This window comes from Tenrec ecaudatus, chromosome 4 (assembly GCF_050624435.1).
Source record: "Tenrec ecaudatus isolate mTenEca1 chromosome 4, mTenEca1.hap1, whole genome shotgun sequence".
NCBI classification, from domain to species: domain Eukaryota; kingdom Metazoa; phylum Chordata; class Mammalia; order Afrosoricida; family Tenrecidae; genus Tenrec; species Tenrec ecaudatus.
In genome coordinates this window covers 199,075,625-199,087,847 of record NC_134533.1, presented here as the reverse complement: position 1 = coordinate 199,087,847, position 12,223 = coordinate 199,075,625, and the positions used below count along the sequence as shown (strand labels likewise).

At 53.1% G+C, this 12,223-nt stretch overlaps 1 protein-coding gene across 2 annotated transcripts in view; it reads right to left on the bottom strand.

Moving 5' to 3' along the window:
- Positions 1-12,223, bottom strand: part of LIMD1 (LIM domain containing 1) — a 59,393-nt gene that overhangs the window by 26,048 nt on the left and 21,122 nt on the right. For both annotated transcript variants that reach the window (XM_075547228.1, XM_075547229.1), the window contains exon 2: positions 2,298-2,399. In XM_075547228.1, coding sequence (XP_075403343.1) covers positions 2,298-2,399 — 102 coding nt within the window. The remainder of the gene's footprint in view (positions 1-2,297; positions 2,400-12,223) is intronic.

The window sequence follows — 12,223 nt, the reverse complement described above, 5'->3', positions numbered from 1 at the left end:
AGCCCCTGGGCCAGATCTGAAGTACGAACTCCCTCACCACCACCACCACCTGCTGCGGCTTTGCTCTATCATTCTCTTGAGGGGCAGCTGCTAGCCTACAGGGTCACCGGGTTGGAATCCACTTGATGGCAGCAAACCCCATCAGGCAAGAGCCCTGGTGGCAGAGCAGGTGACCTATCGAGCTGCTAGCCACAAGGAAGGTCAGGTTCGAAACCACCCGGGGAGAAAGATGAGCCGTTCTACTGCTGTAAAGAGTTACAGTCTCGGAAACCCACAGGGGCGGTTCTACCTTGTCAGTGAGTGAATGAGCAAGCAAGCCTTGGAAGGGGATCCCTGGGGGCACTGCCACTGTGTTGCACTGCTGACCAGAAGGTTGAAGGCTCAAGGCCACCAGCTTCTTTGTGGGAGGAAGATGAGGCTGTCTGCTCCATCCACGGCTTGGAAAACCTACAGAGAAGTTCTAGCCTATCTTATCCAATTGGCCCCTATGAGCCAGGACAAGAGTCCCCAGGTCCTACAAGGGACTCTGCTAAAGGCTGGTGGTTCGAGCCCACCCAGAGGAACCTCAGAAGGGTCTGACGATCACTTTCCAACATGCAGCCACTGAAGACCCTCAAGAGCACAGTTCTCCTCGGGAGGGGGGGGGGTGTCCAGCCTTGGCAGAGGATTTGAGAACATCAACACAATGTTTTCCAAAAGTGTTTCCCAAACGGTATCTTTTAACATTGACCAGAAAACATCAGCCACCAATGGCCTGGTCAGGCTCAGCAGATGTCCTGTCGGGTGTTAGACTCGTCGTCCAGGCTGCTTCCAGCGATTCTGTGGGCAGCATGGGGCCGTCTCCTGGTCTGCCACCTTCCTCATATGCATGTGCCTGAGTGAGAAGGTGCCCTTGCCCGTGTGCACAAACAAGCACCAGTGTGCACCCCCACACACCCATCTACCAGCCTGCAGAACATAGGTTGGGGTGCTCTTTGGGGATCAACTATACCTGGCTCATCACCCGTTGGCTGGCTGGTCCCCACAGTAGGGCAGACACATGCCAGGAGGACATGGGATGTGTACTGCTGCAGCGAGCCGTCCACCAGGTCTGAGAGCTCTGTGATGCATGACAAACTCAGACGTGTAAGGATCCCCTAAGTACATCACCGGCTGTCTGATACGTGGGGTGGGGGCAGGGGGGTTGTTAGTCCCATACGCCGGCCGGTAAGAAGTCCTATTCTACAGGAACTGTCCACCCTGCAGGGTAGGGCCACAGGCCAGGTGTCCATGGCCACAGACGATCTTCAACATGGACTGAAATGGATTCTGGCTCCAGTGCTTGGGGATGCGCGCCCACGTGGAGGTGGGGTGCTCTTTGTTGTGTTGACGAGGCAGTGTCAGTGTGGGGGTGTCTGAAACCTCATGGCCTTTCCAGATACAGAAGGAGCAGAGTCGGCAGAGGGCAGGCAAGCCAGAGGGAGGCCCGATGGGAGCCACATGGAGCTTTCCAAGGAGCCCCTGGGAGGCCCGCAGAGCAGCTGACGCGGGACTGACTTCCCCAGCGTGGACAGAGAGAAGCTTGCCCTGCTCTCAGACGTCCAGCCTCTTCCGTGGGAGACAGAAAAGTTATTCCCCAGGTTGTCCCCCCATAATAGATGCCAAACCTAAGGTGCTGTTTGCGCAAACGCACAGTCTCTGACTATACATTTGGCGGTCAGCCGTCTGGGGCAATCAGGCCCTGTTGTCTGTCCCACCCTAAGTAGAGTCCACTCCCTTCTGAGACGGATAATGGATTGTTCCCCTGACACAGAGACCAAAGACACCCAAGGTCAAGCCAACTGAGGGACCACCCAGGTCAGGCTGCCATCTTGACTCTAGATCCTGCTCATCTTGTTACGTGTGTGCCTTCCTGTCACGCTTATGCCTATCATACAACCCCTTCCTGGTAGGCACGTGATTCCCTGTCATTAGGGGCCTGGCACGCCCCTAGAGTGGCCTTGGTTGAAAAGACACTCTCTCTCTCTCTCTCTCTCTGCACAGATCTGGCTCCTCCATGATGGTCTCGGAGGTGAGCACCCATGTGTTTTAGCTTGTCTGATGTCTCTCTAATTTTGCCCCTCAATTACACAACCGCCCCTTAGACCCGTTCGATTGTGAAGGCTTGTCCCCCACATGCTTTAACAGTCTCCTCTGTTCTTTAAAACCGCCACGTGTGCTATTTCTGTGATAGCACTAGGATATGAAGACCCCGTCTCTTGGTCCTTATGCTCCCTGCCCCTCCTCCATCACACACACACACACGCACACACACTTACTGCAGGCCGCACAGGTGAAGCACGCGTCGTGGTAGAGGTTCCCCATGGCCTGGCAAGCCTGGCCGGCTCCAAACACCCCTTTGCTGCATTTCACACAGGCTCCTGTGGGGGCAAGAACACACAGGTGAGTCAGGAGGGAGGCCATGCAAACAGTCCCAAAAAAGCCAAGGGGGCCCACCTCTGTCCCCCTACAGCCTTGGAAAGGATGCTTCCCCCAAGCCTCGCAGGCCCCCCACCCCACCCAGCCAATGCCAGAGTGCCTTGGCTGGGTCCACTAGCCCCTGTAGTAGTTACATCACCTGTTGTCAGTTTGAGACTTAAGAGTGGAGGGGTGGGGTTTAGCCTGCCAATCAGGTCGCAGCGTGATGACCTCATTTAGAGGCGCTAAGGAAATAAATAACTCCTGGAGGCAGGACACAGGCTCCCTCCCTGCCACACATGCCTGTCGACAAGACATGTGGAGCAACGCTAGAGCCCTGAGCTTGGGGAGCCATGTCAAGACCCCTGCCAGCGCTAAGATGCTTTTACCGCCACTGGATCCACAAGACTTGCCACACACTGGCCTGTGATCTATCAGGAGCTATGATTTAAAATTGTCTCTACTCAACATCACCGACCCACGACTGGCATGGCGTGTGAGCGAATGATAAGCCCTCGTGGTTAAGAAGCTCTGAGATTTGAGGGTGGGCTGTTTGTTGCTGCAGCTTGACTTCGTTTGACCTGAGGGATGCTTTGCCGTGACAATGAAAGACAAGAAGCGCCACCTCCGAGCACGCAGCGCGTTTCAGAGACACGATGTTAGTCCGTTATAGCTTCGTGGTGACCCCAGAAAGTCTGGTTGAGTGCCGGCTTTGGCTCTGCTCACCATCACCATCCCTGAGAACGCACTAGCTGGGAGAACCACAGCGCAGCCCTTAGCGCTCCCACAGAGAAATACCACAGTGTCACATGGCTGAACCTGGTGGCAATGGGACAGTGTCTCTGGATAGTCACACAATCTTGCTGACACTCAGCGATCATATAGGACAGGGTAGAGCTTTCCCCTGTGAGTTCCCAAGACTGTAACTTATTTTTTTAAATCATTTTATTGGGGGGGGGCTCTTACAAATCTTATGACCATCCACCATTCAATTGTATTAAGCACACTTGTACGTATGTTGCCATCAACTTTTCCAAAACATGGTCTTTCGACCTGAGCCCTTGGTGTGAGCTACTCTTTTCCCCCTTCCCTCCCCCACCCTCATGAATCCTCAATCAATGATATATTATTGTTATTTCATGTCTTACACCGTTTGTTGCCTCCCTTCACCCACGTTTCTGTTATTCATCCCCCTGGGGGGTGGTTATATATCCAACCTTGTGGTGGGTTCCCCCTTTCTCCCCTCCCCTCCCCGCCCCCACCCACCACCCTCATGATATCGCTACACCTACTACTCTTCCTGAGGGCTTTATCTGTACCAATGTGTGCACTCCACTCTAGCCAGATTTGTAAGGTAGAACTGGGTAAAGGGCTGTAATTCTTTATGGGAGTAGAGACCCCATCTTTTTCTGGAGAAGCGGCTAGTAGTTTCGAATTGCTGACCTTGTGGCTCGCAGCCAAAGCCTAACCACTGTGTCACCAGAGCTCCTAGTACAGTCTAAGGGGATTTCTTTCTTTTGAAGGATGGAGGAGTATATTTTTTTCATTGAAAAACTTAAATGAATTGAATTGGGAAAGGAAAAAAAAAGCTGACCTACTAGTAGTATTGCAGATTATTTTGAAGCAAAAAAGACCACGTGCTTTGTGTCTTACTCCCTTCAAAAAGTCTGCTTTGTGAACTCAAACCCTAGAGTCGGTCCGCCCACCATGGGGGGAGCTATGTGGCTGCAGCCAGCCCCCATTCAAGACCCCCTTGGGTAGAAGTCCACAAACGAGCCGAGCCCTGAGCCATCGGTCTGCATCCGTGATGTTTCCCTCTGGGTTTCTGAGTGTCCTCCAATCAAGGAGCCACGACGTCCCATGGCGTTTTGCTGGTGGTTTTTCATATGACTTTAAAAATAACGTATCTTGTTGCTGTTGAGCGTGTACACAGACCACACAAGCATGTAACCAGCCTCTGTCCGCGCGCCTCAGTGATAGGAACAGGGCTCATCAGGGTGCGTGCAGTCAGAAACCTATGTCTCACATCTGGTTTGAAAATCTCTGCTCACCCCCCCTCAGCCGCCCCCCCCCCACCCCGCCAGGGCAGTATCTCCTCTCCGCATGTGACAGCTCAAGTTCTTCCCTGTCACCGTTGACGAAGAAGGATGCCATTCAAAGTCCTGAATGCCAGACCTTCCTGGAGTCCAGTGCATCCATCCCAGGACTAGGGAACACAACGGGATGCACATCTGTTTACCTCACTGGGTGAACTGGGAGGGGAGATGAAAGAAATATATGGGGACGCGTCCTCTGTGGAGCATGATGACTCGGATACTGGGGAAGGTCTTGTCACGTTCGCAGTCTGCTGCAGACATGTCTTTGGCCTCATTGTAAAGCGGACTCTGTGAGGGGGTCCCAGGGAACTTCAGTCCAGAAGGGCTCGGCCAAGGGGGTGGCCAGTTCAGAATGCTCCCTTTCAGTAGACTGCTGTTTGTCAACTGGCTGACACCACCCCTCAGGGGGCACAGGAATGATGGGGTCAGGGGCGCTGTGAAAGCAGGTACCAATGCTTCATCGGTAGGGTTGCATATGGACTACTTACAGCACAAAAGTTGCCAGGGGGCCCTGAGTCTTTTTTTTTTCCCTGAAAAAGGTACAGTGGGGCAACTGAGTCTGGGAACCTCTCCAACTGCCCATCCCAGCTCTGTGGTACTTCATCACTGACCGGAGGCTCTGGGGGAAGAGTGGTCACAAGTTGGGCTGCTTACCACAAGGTCGGCAGTTCAAAACCACCGGCTGCTCCGAGGGAGAAAGATGCGGCTTTCTACTCCCATAAAGAGTTACAGTCTCAGAAACTCACGGTGCCACCCACCCTGCAGGGTCTCTACGAGTCAGCATCGACTAGATGGCAGCAAGGTCTTTCTTTTTATCAGCACGCAGCTTCAGTTTGCTTCTTCATCTTCTTTATCTTAACATCTTTATTGTCACTTGGGTAAAAGTTTACAGGGCACATTCATTTCACAGCCTTCTGTTTCACAGCTCCCTTCCCGACACTCCCTAGCGGCCAGCAGGGCCTTTTGGTCAGCAGGCACCTGGGTGCCCTTTTCTGACTTCGTGGTTTCAAATGCCGTAGGCTCTGGGGCTGCAAGAACCGTCAGCCTTCTGCCTGCAGGGTAGGAAGCGCTGTCTTTCAGAATTCACCCAACTTCACACCTAGAAGGGCTTCAGGTTCCTTCCAAGTGGAAACAGTAGCCCAGGGGCCTCCCCCTCCCCCTTCTAGTCCCTGCACCAGCTCTGGGAGCAGGGTAAGGTGGCTGGCAGGGACGGAAGTGTGTCTCTCCAGATGACTGCCTGCTGGTGGGACGAGCTTCGGGTTGCTCTGGAGAACGTAAATAACGGTGAGGGGCTGTTCTTCTGTTTCAACATTTCACCCTGAACAGTTTCCATCTAGCAAAAAAAAAAAGTGTAAAGAAAAGCACAGGAAACACCCGTGAAACCACTGTCTGAGTTCTACACTTCGATTCAACCACCCACGTCAAGTTCCGACATCTCAGAGTGAAGAAGCTGCAGGCACCAGCCCACCTCACCCCTAGGCACCCCAGCCTTCTTGTCATTCGCTGCAGTCAGCTGTTTGTTACTGACAGGATTTCTTTAAGGCAGGATTTACCAACAGTGGAACACAGACGTCCTAAGCCAACCATCCGATGAGTTTTGATAAATGACCTGTGACACAAAGCTTAATCAAAGTATGTTTCCCCACAGGCGTCTGAAACTAACTCTCTCTCTCTCTCTCTCTCTCTCTCTCTCTCTCTCTCTCTCTCTCTCTCTCTCTCTCTCTCTCTCTCTCTCAGGGATCAGGGCTTCCACGTCTGATGATGTCATGTACACTCTCGGCTGTTCCCCAGCCAGGAAATACAATAGTCTTGGTGGCTTGCACCTGTTTCCAACACACACAGGGCTGCTGGCTCCCCCTGGGGGGAGGAACGAGGACCACAGGGTCTGCCCCTGCCACTCCTGCCGAAGACTCACCGACACACACCTCCAGAACAACCCCGGCAACCAAGGGTGCGGAGCACGTGGATGCGGAGGTGACGGTGATGGCACCGGTACTTCCCCAAGTGGGCGCAGCCGACCCCATGGTGAGGCGAGGTGTCTGCGCCTCTCCGAGCGACCTGGGAGTGCAGTCGGGGAAGGGCTGCGTCCATCTCCACTGCAGAAGGCGGTTCCGTTCCCTCTTTCCCCCCTTGCATTCTAGGCACGCACGCCCTTGTACCTTGAGCACACACGTCCATCTCCCCTGCCCGCAAGCATCCTGCACAGAATCCCTGATCAGCAGTCGCACCGACAGAGTGCACGCCCTTACACCCCCTAACTCAAGCCACTGCTGCGCCAGGGCTGGGGCAGAATCGAAATGTGGAGCCAGGGAGGGGAAAAACCTCCCAATGCCAGGCCATGGCGGCAAGGTGTGCGTTATACTATTTGATGATCCTGGGTGATGATGGACTGACATCCCCCGCCCCCCTCCCCCGCCCCTCAGCAAATGTGTGCTGGAATCCTGAGCCTCAGACTCTCAGAGACTGGAGTCCCCCCGAGTGGTGCAAAGGGTGGAGCACTGGACTGTGTATTGGTTTAAAGGTTGGCGGTTCAACCCACCCAGAGGCGCCTCAGAAGACAGCCGTGGCGATCTGCTTCTGAGAGGTGGCAGGCTTGAAAACCCTCTGGGGCAGTTCTACTGTGGGTGCGGGGTGGGGGTGGGGGTGGGGTGGGGGAGCCCTGAGTCAGAATCAACTCCAAGGGAACCCAAACTCTAAACCAGACTCACCGCCACCCGAGACTGTGACTCTTTACAGGAGCAGAAAGCCTCCTCTTTTTCGTGAGCAGAGACCTGGTGGTTTTGAACTATCAACCTTGCGGTTGGCAACGCAACACATAGTCACTATGTGCCACTGGGGCTCAGTGTAAGCAACAACAGACACCTGTGGAGATCGCCCTGTTTGGGAAGACGGTTTTGCGGACAAGGCCAAGGCCGTGTGGCATGTCCCCCAACCCTAATCACATCGGTGTTGGAAGACACGGCGCAGGCACAGAGACAAGCTATGGGAAACTTAGCACCGAGGGAATACTACGAGGACTGTATTCCTTAACTTATCACAGAGGGAATCTGGAAAGCTGGTGCTCCCGGGTAGGAAAGCCTGCACTTTGGTAAGTTAGAGGTCAAGTCCAAGTACTTTATCCTGCTTTAAATATCGTTCCCACAGATTCCCCCCTAACAGCGATACTGCCTTAGAGTGAGCACCCGGTTGACCTGATCTTCCTGTGGTGTCATCTGACCCCCCTGATACCTTCCCCCAATGCAGGTATTGGGTCTCCTCACCTGTGAGCCAGGGACCTTAATGTAGATACCGCCCACCTCATGACGCATGTGACTACTGAATATGCATGTCTTAAGGCTACCTATAAATGTCCCAAGACAGTAAAGGCTTGCTCTCCCTTCTCCCAGTTCCACGTGGCCCATCAAGAGGAGCTGAGGTGAGCACGCTCCCATGAAATGGGTCTCACTCCTTTATCTCATCCTCTCTCCTACCTTTCTTATCCCCTATGACTTTACTACGATCTTTCTATCCGATCACCGCATATTGGTGCCTCCTGGCCCTTCGCTGCTTTCCTCTGAAAATCAGCGAGCCCCAGCAGGTGGAGCGGGAGGGGACAGAGCCACGTCAGTACTGCCACGGAACTGAGGATCGAATGCCCGTCCGTGCAAAATGAGCAAGGACCTTCCCCAGCGGCCGACAGAGGGCACGTCCTCCCCTAGCCTGTGCCCTGAATTTGGGTGCTACCCTCCCGACCTGGGAAACAACAAATCTCTCTTCTCCGAAGGCACCCGCTGGTAGTAGCTCTTTTACAGCCGCCTGAGGGAAACTGTGACGTGGGGCCACTTCCAGCCCTCTGTCCCCAGAGCCCTGGCCGACCCGACTCTAACCTTGACAGCCAGCAACGAAGGCGGGTTGGCTGAGCTGCAGCCCAGACCCACTCACTCCCGACTCGGTATCATGTCCAAGCAACGCACCCAGGCACACACGGGACACAAGCACCCCGTGCCCTCATGCTTCCCATCATCCTCCGTGGCCTCTCGGCCACCCCACTGTGCGCCGCAGCTCGGCTGATAGGAAACCCTCGACGCCTCCTAGGGGATGCCTCTGGCTCGGCTCGGCATGAAGATGTGACGTCATCGTGCAGGAGTCTGGGCAAGAAAATGAGGCGGCCTCTCCCACCCCCGCCTTAGTGGGAAGACAGAGTCATCTCCGAGGGGGTGCCCGGGTGCTCGAACAGTAAACCAGACGTCCCTGGACTTCCTGAGACTTTATCTCCCCACGTCAGGCCTTCCTCCTCCGCCCCTCTCTGTGCTCTCTATCTGCAGGCTTCGCCCCCAGCCCCCCACTCTCTCTAGGTCTCCACTCACATCCTTTCCGGGCACTCTGACCATTGAGAGCAGATACAAAGCAAGGAAGGAAGCTACTTGTGGCCTACACAGTCACAAAGCGAAGAAGAACCCACTGGAGCCCAGAAGGGAGGGCAACAGTCCACCCTGCTGGCCTGGGGTAAACACATAGAAAACAAAAAGCTTCCTGGGCAGGAAACTCCTCTATGCTTCCTTCCCATCAGCCACACAGTCACGGCCAGGCCGGCCCTGGCTTGTGGCAACCCCACTCGTGACGTCATAGCCGAGCGGTGCTCTGCAGGGGGGTTTGCCAGGCCTGCCTTCAACGTGCCTCTGGGTTTGAAACACAAACCTGTTGGCTAGCTGTCTGGCAATGTTAACCAAAGCTCAACTTCTGGAAACTTCCTGTAACTTGCTGAAGGTCCCAGGGCTGGTACGCTTGCAATGGAATTGGAGCTAAGGGTCTAAATCAAGAGTGTCCCCCCCCCCAAGAGAGTGGTAAAGAGGGCAGGCTTGTGGAGGGCTCCCTTACACTATTCTTGCCTGGCTTGTTGCCTGCCCAGGCAGCCTCCTCACCCTCCACCCGATGCAGGCACAGACTGGGACCAGACTTGCTGCAAAGTCGCCTCCTGACCACCCTGCTTGACGTGTCTCTTTCTGCCTTATCACCCCCCACACGCCAGGCCTTCCTTGTTTTTTGTCTTTTAATAAAACGTTATCATGCCTTCAGTGGGTATTTACATAGCAGATCAAGTTGTCGCTTCGCAATTTCTGTACAACTGGTTCAGTGACATTGTTCCATTTCTCTCTCAATCAAGAGAAAACAGAATAGTAATAGTAAAGGACAAATCAAGACTGGGTTAAAAGAGGAACACAGGCTAAGATGTTAAATCTTAAGCTAACTGTCTGTAATAATCCCCTCTCTGGTGTGCTCTGTCGGAGGACAGGGCTTTCCACTGCCTGGTGGATGCTCCAAGGGCTCTGCAAATGGATTGGGGCTTTCACTGCAGCCCAGCCTGCTGCAAGCAGGGTGCTCGGTCGGTAAGCCCTAATGCATTTCCCTCGCCTGATCTTCAATTTTGCTATGTACAAAGGCCTCTTTTCTGTCTGACCGTGTGACTCGGCTACCCCCATCCCACAGATGGTGACCCCCAGTTCCTCCTGCCCCAGCTCACCTCTGTAAGCTGGCTAAGCGGCCAGGGCTGAGGAGAGGCTGGAGCTCAGCAATAGGAACCAAATGGTCCAGATCCACTTTCAAAGAGGAGTGTAAACGGGGACAGAGAAGCAACATTCACGGAAACAGAACCTTGAGGACGCACAGAATGCCGACACATTATGAAGAACCTAACTCCGTGTTTCCCCAAGTGGGTGACATCGCCCCTGGGGGTCGGGGTGGCTGCAAAAGCACCCACACTTTATCCTAATGATGGGCTCGCATTAAAAACTTTAAATTGTGTGTGTGTGTGTGTGTGTGTGTGTGTGTGTACGGGGATAGCACTGAGTAATTTTTTTCTGAAAGGGGGGCCGCTAAGCCAAATAAGTTTGGGAACCAATAACATAGCTAATATCACCGAACAATTTGTGGAGAAATTGTCAAATGGGAACGTAAGTTGCTGTATAAACCTTCACTGAAAATACAATGGAGAAGAGGTTGGCAGTAGGCACACCCTCTGCCTTCACATGAGGGGTCCTGGGGCAGTGCACGGTGTGTAAGTGCTCCCTGGGGAGGTTTCCATTGCCACTGGATCCACAAGGCTTTGCACCCACCGGCCCATGATCTTCCTGTAGCCTGTGTCATTATATGTGGCTGTGTGAGTCTGAAGAGGGATTTAAGGACCAGTATCGGACTTATGGGCTCATATCTGACTTAAGGACTGGATCAATCTGCAATGGGCTGGGATGTTTTCTTAATATACAACTACTGCTTGGTATAAAGCTCTTTCTTATACCAAGAGAGAAAGAATGTCAGTGCATTCACTTGCTCACCAAAAGGTTGGAGGTGTCAGTCCACCAGACGCACCATGGATGGCCTGAGGATCGAGTTCTGAAAAAGCAAGCCCTTCAGACCCGATAGCAACGGTGACTGTATAACCCCACTCAAGGGGAGTGAATAACAAAATTGTAGGGAACGGATACATCGGATGGTGTAAGATATGGGGGCGGGGGTACACATGCATATTATAATAATAAGGATTCCTGGGGGCCAGTGGGGGAGGGGGAATAAAGGGGAGCTGATATCAAAGAGTTCAAGAAGAAAGAAAATGTTTTGAAACTGATGGTGGCAGCAAGTGTACAATGATGTTTGATCTAATTGAATTATGGATTGTTACAATATCTGTTAAGAGCTCCCAATAAAATGATTTTAAAAATAACCCCAGAGAGCCCAGGTCGACTTCGACACACATGGGGTCGCCAGGAGTTTGAAAGGAACTTGAGAGCGACTGGTTTTCACACGGCACGATGCCCCGATGCCGCAAGACTTCAAGGAAATGCCCAAGAGAGAAAGGGGAGAAAATGCCATCAGTGGAAAAGCCAGTTTTCCAAACTCCAAAGCCAGGAGGAAAAGGGAAGATGGAATGAAGCTTCTGAGCAACAGGGAGCAAGGGCAGGGCCTCTCCTGTGACCACCCCCACTCCACAGGAAGAAATACTGCCCATCACGAACCTCGTGGCTGCAATGGGTCACGAGGTCCTAAGTGATCGGTAGAACTGCCTTCTTCCACAACCCACAACCACAATTCTGCATTTCCTTTCTTCTACCTCCCAAACGACAGCCAGGGAGAACTTCTTTACAGAAACTGACTCTGTTGAAGGTATAACCAACAGACAGCGGCACGCATTTCAGGGTGTGACTTCATCTGTTTGGACCCGCATGCACACCTGACAGGGTAGCTGCAACCAAGATGGTGAGCCTTCGTGGTTTTGGGACCTGTTCCCGCCCTCCCTTCTCAAACAGTGACTCGCTCTCTGTCACAACATGTGTTAGTCTGGGTAGACTAGAGAAACAAATCCATAGAAATTCTTGTGTGTATGAGAGTTTTATATAAAGGGTAATGATACATTAAGAAAGCACCCCAACCCAGTCCAGATCAAGTCCATAAGTTCAATATTAGCCCACATGTCCGATAATCTATAAAGTCCTCTTCAGACTCATTAAACACATGCAATGATTCCAAAGATAGGACGATCACTGGCCAGTGGGTTGGAAGTCTTTGGATCCAGTGGCGTTGTAAGCATCCCAGTGCTGGCAGGGGTCTCCACGTGGTTTCTCCAGCTCCAGAGGTCTGGTGGCATCAGGGTAGATCCATGTGGTTTCTCCAGCTCCAGGAACTAGTGTACTTCCATGTGTTTTGTCAGCTGCAATGTC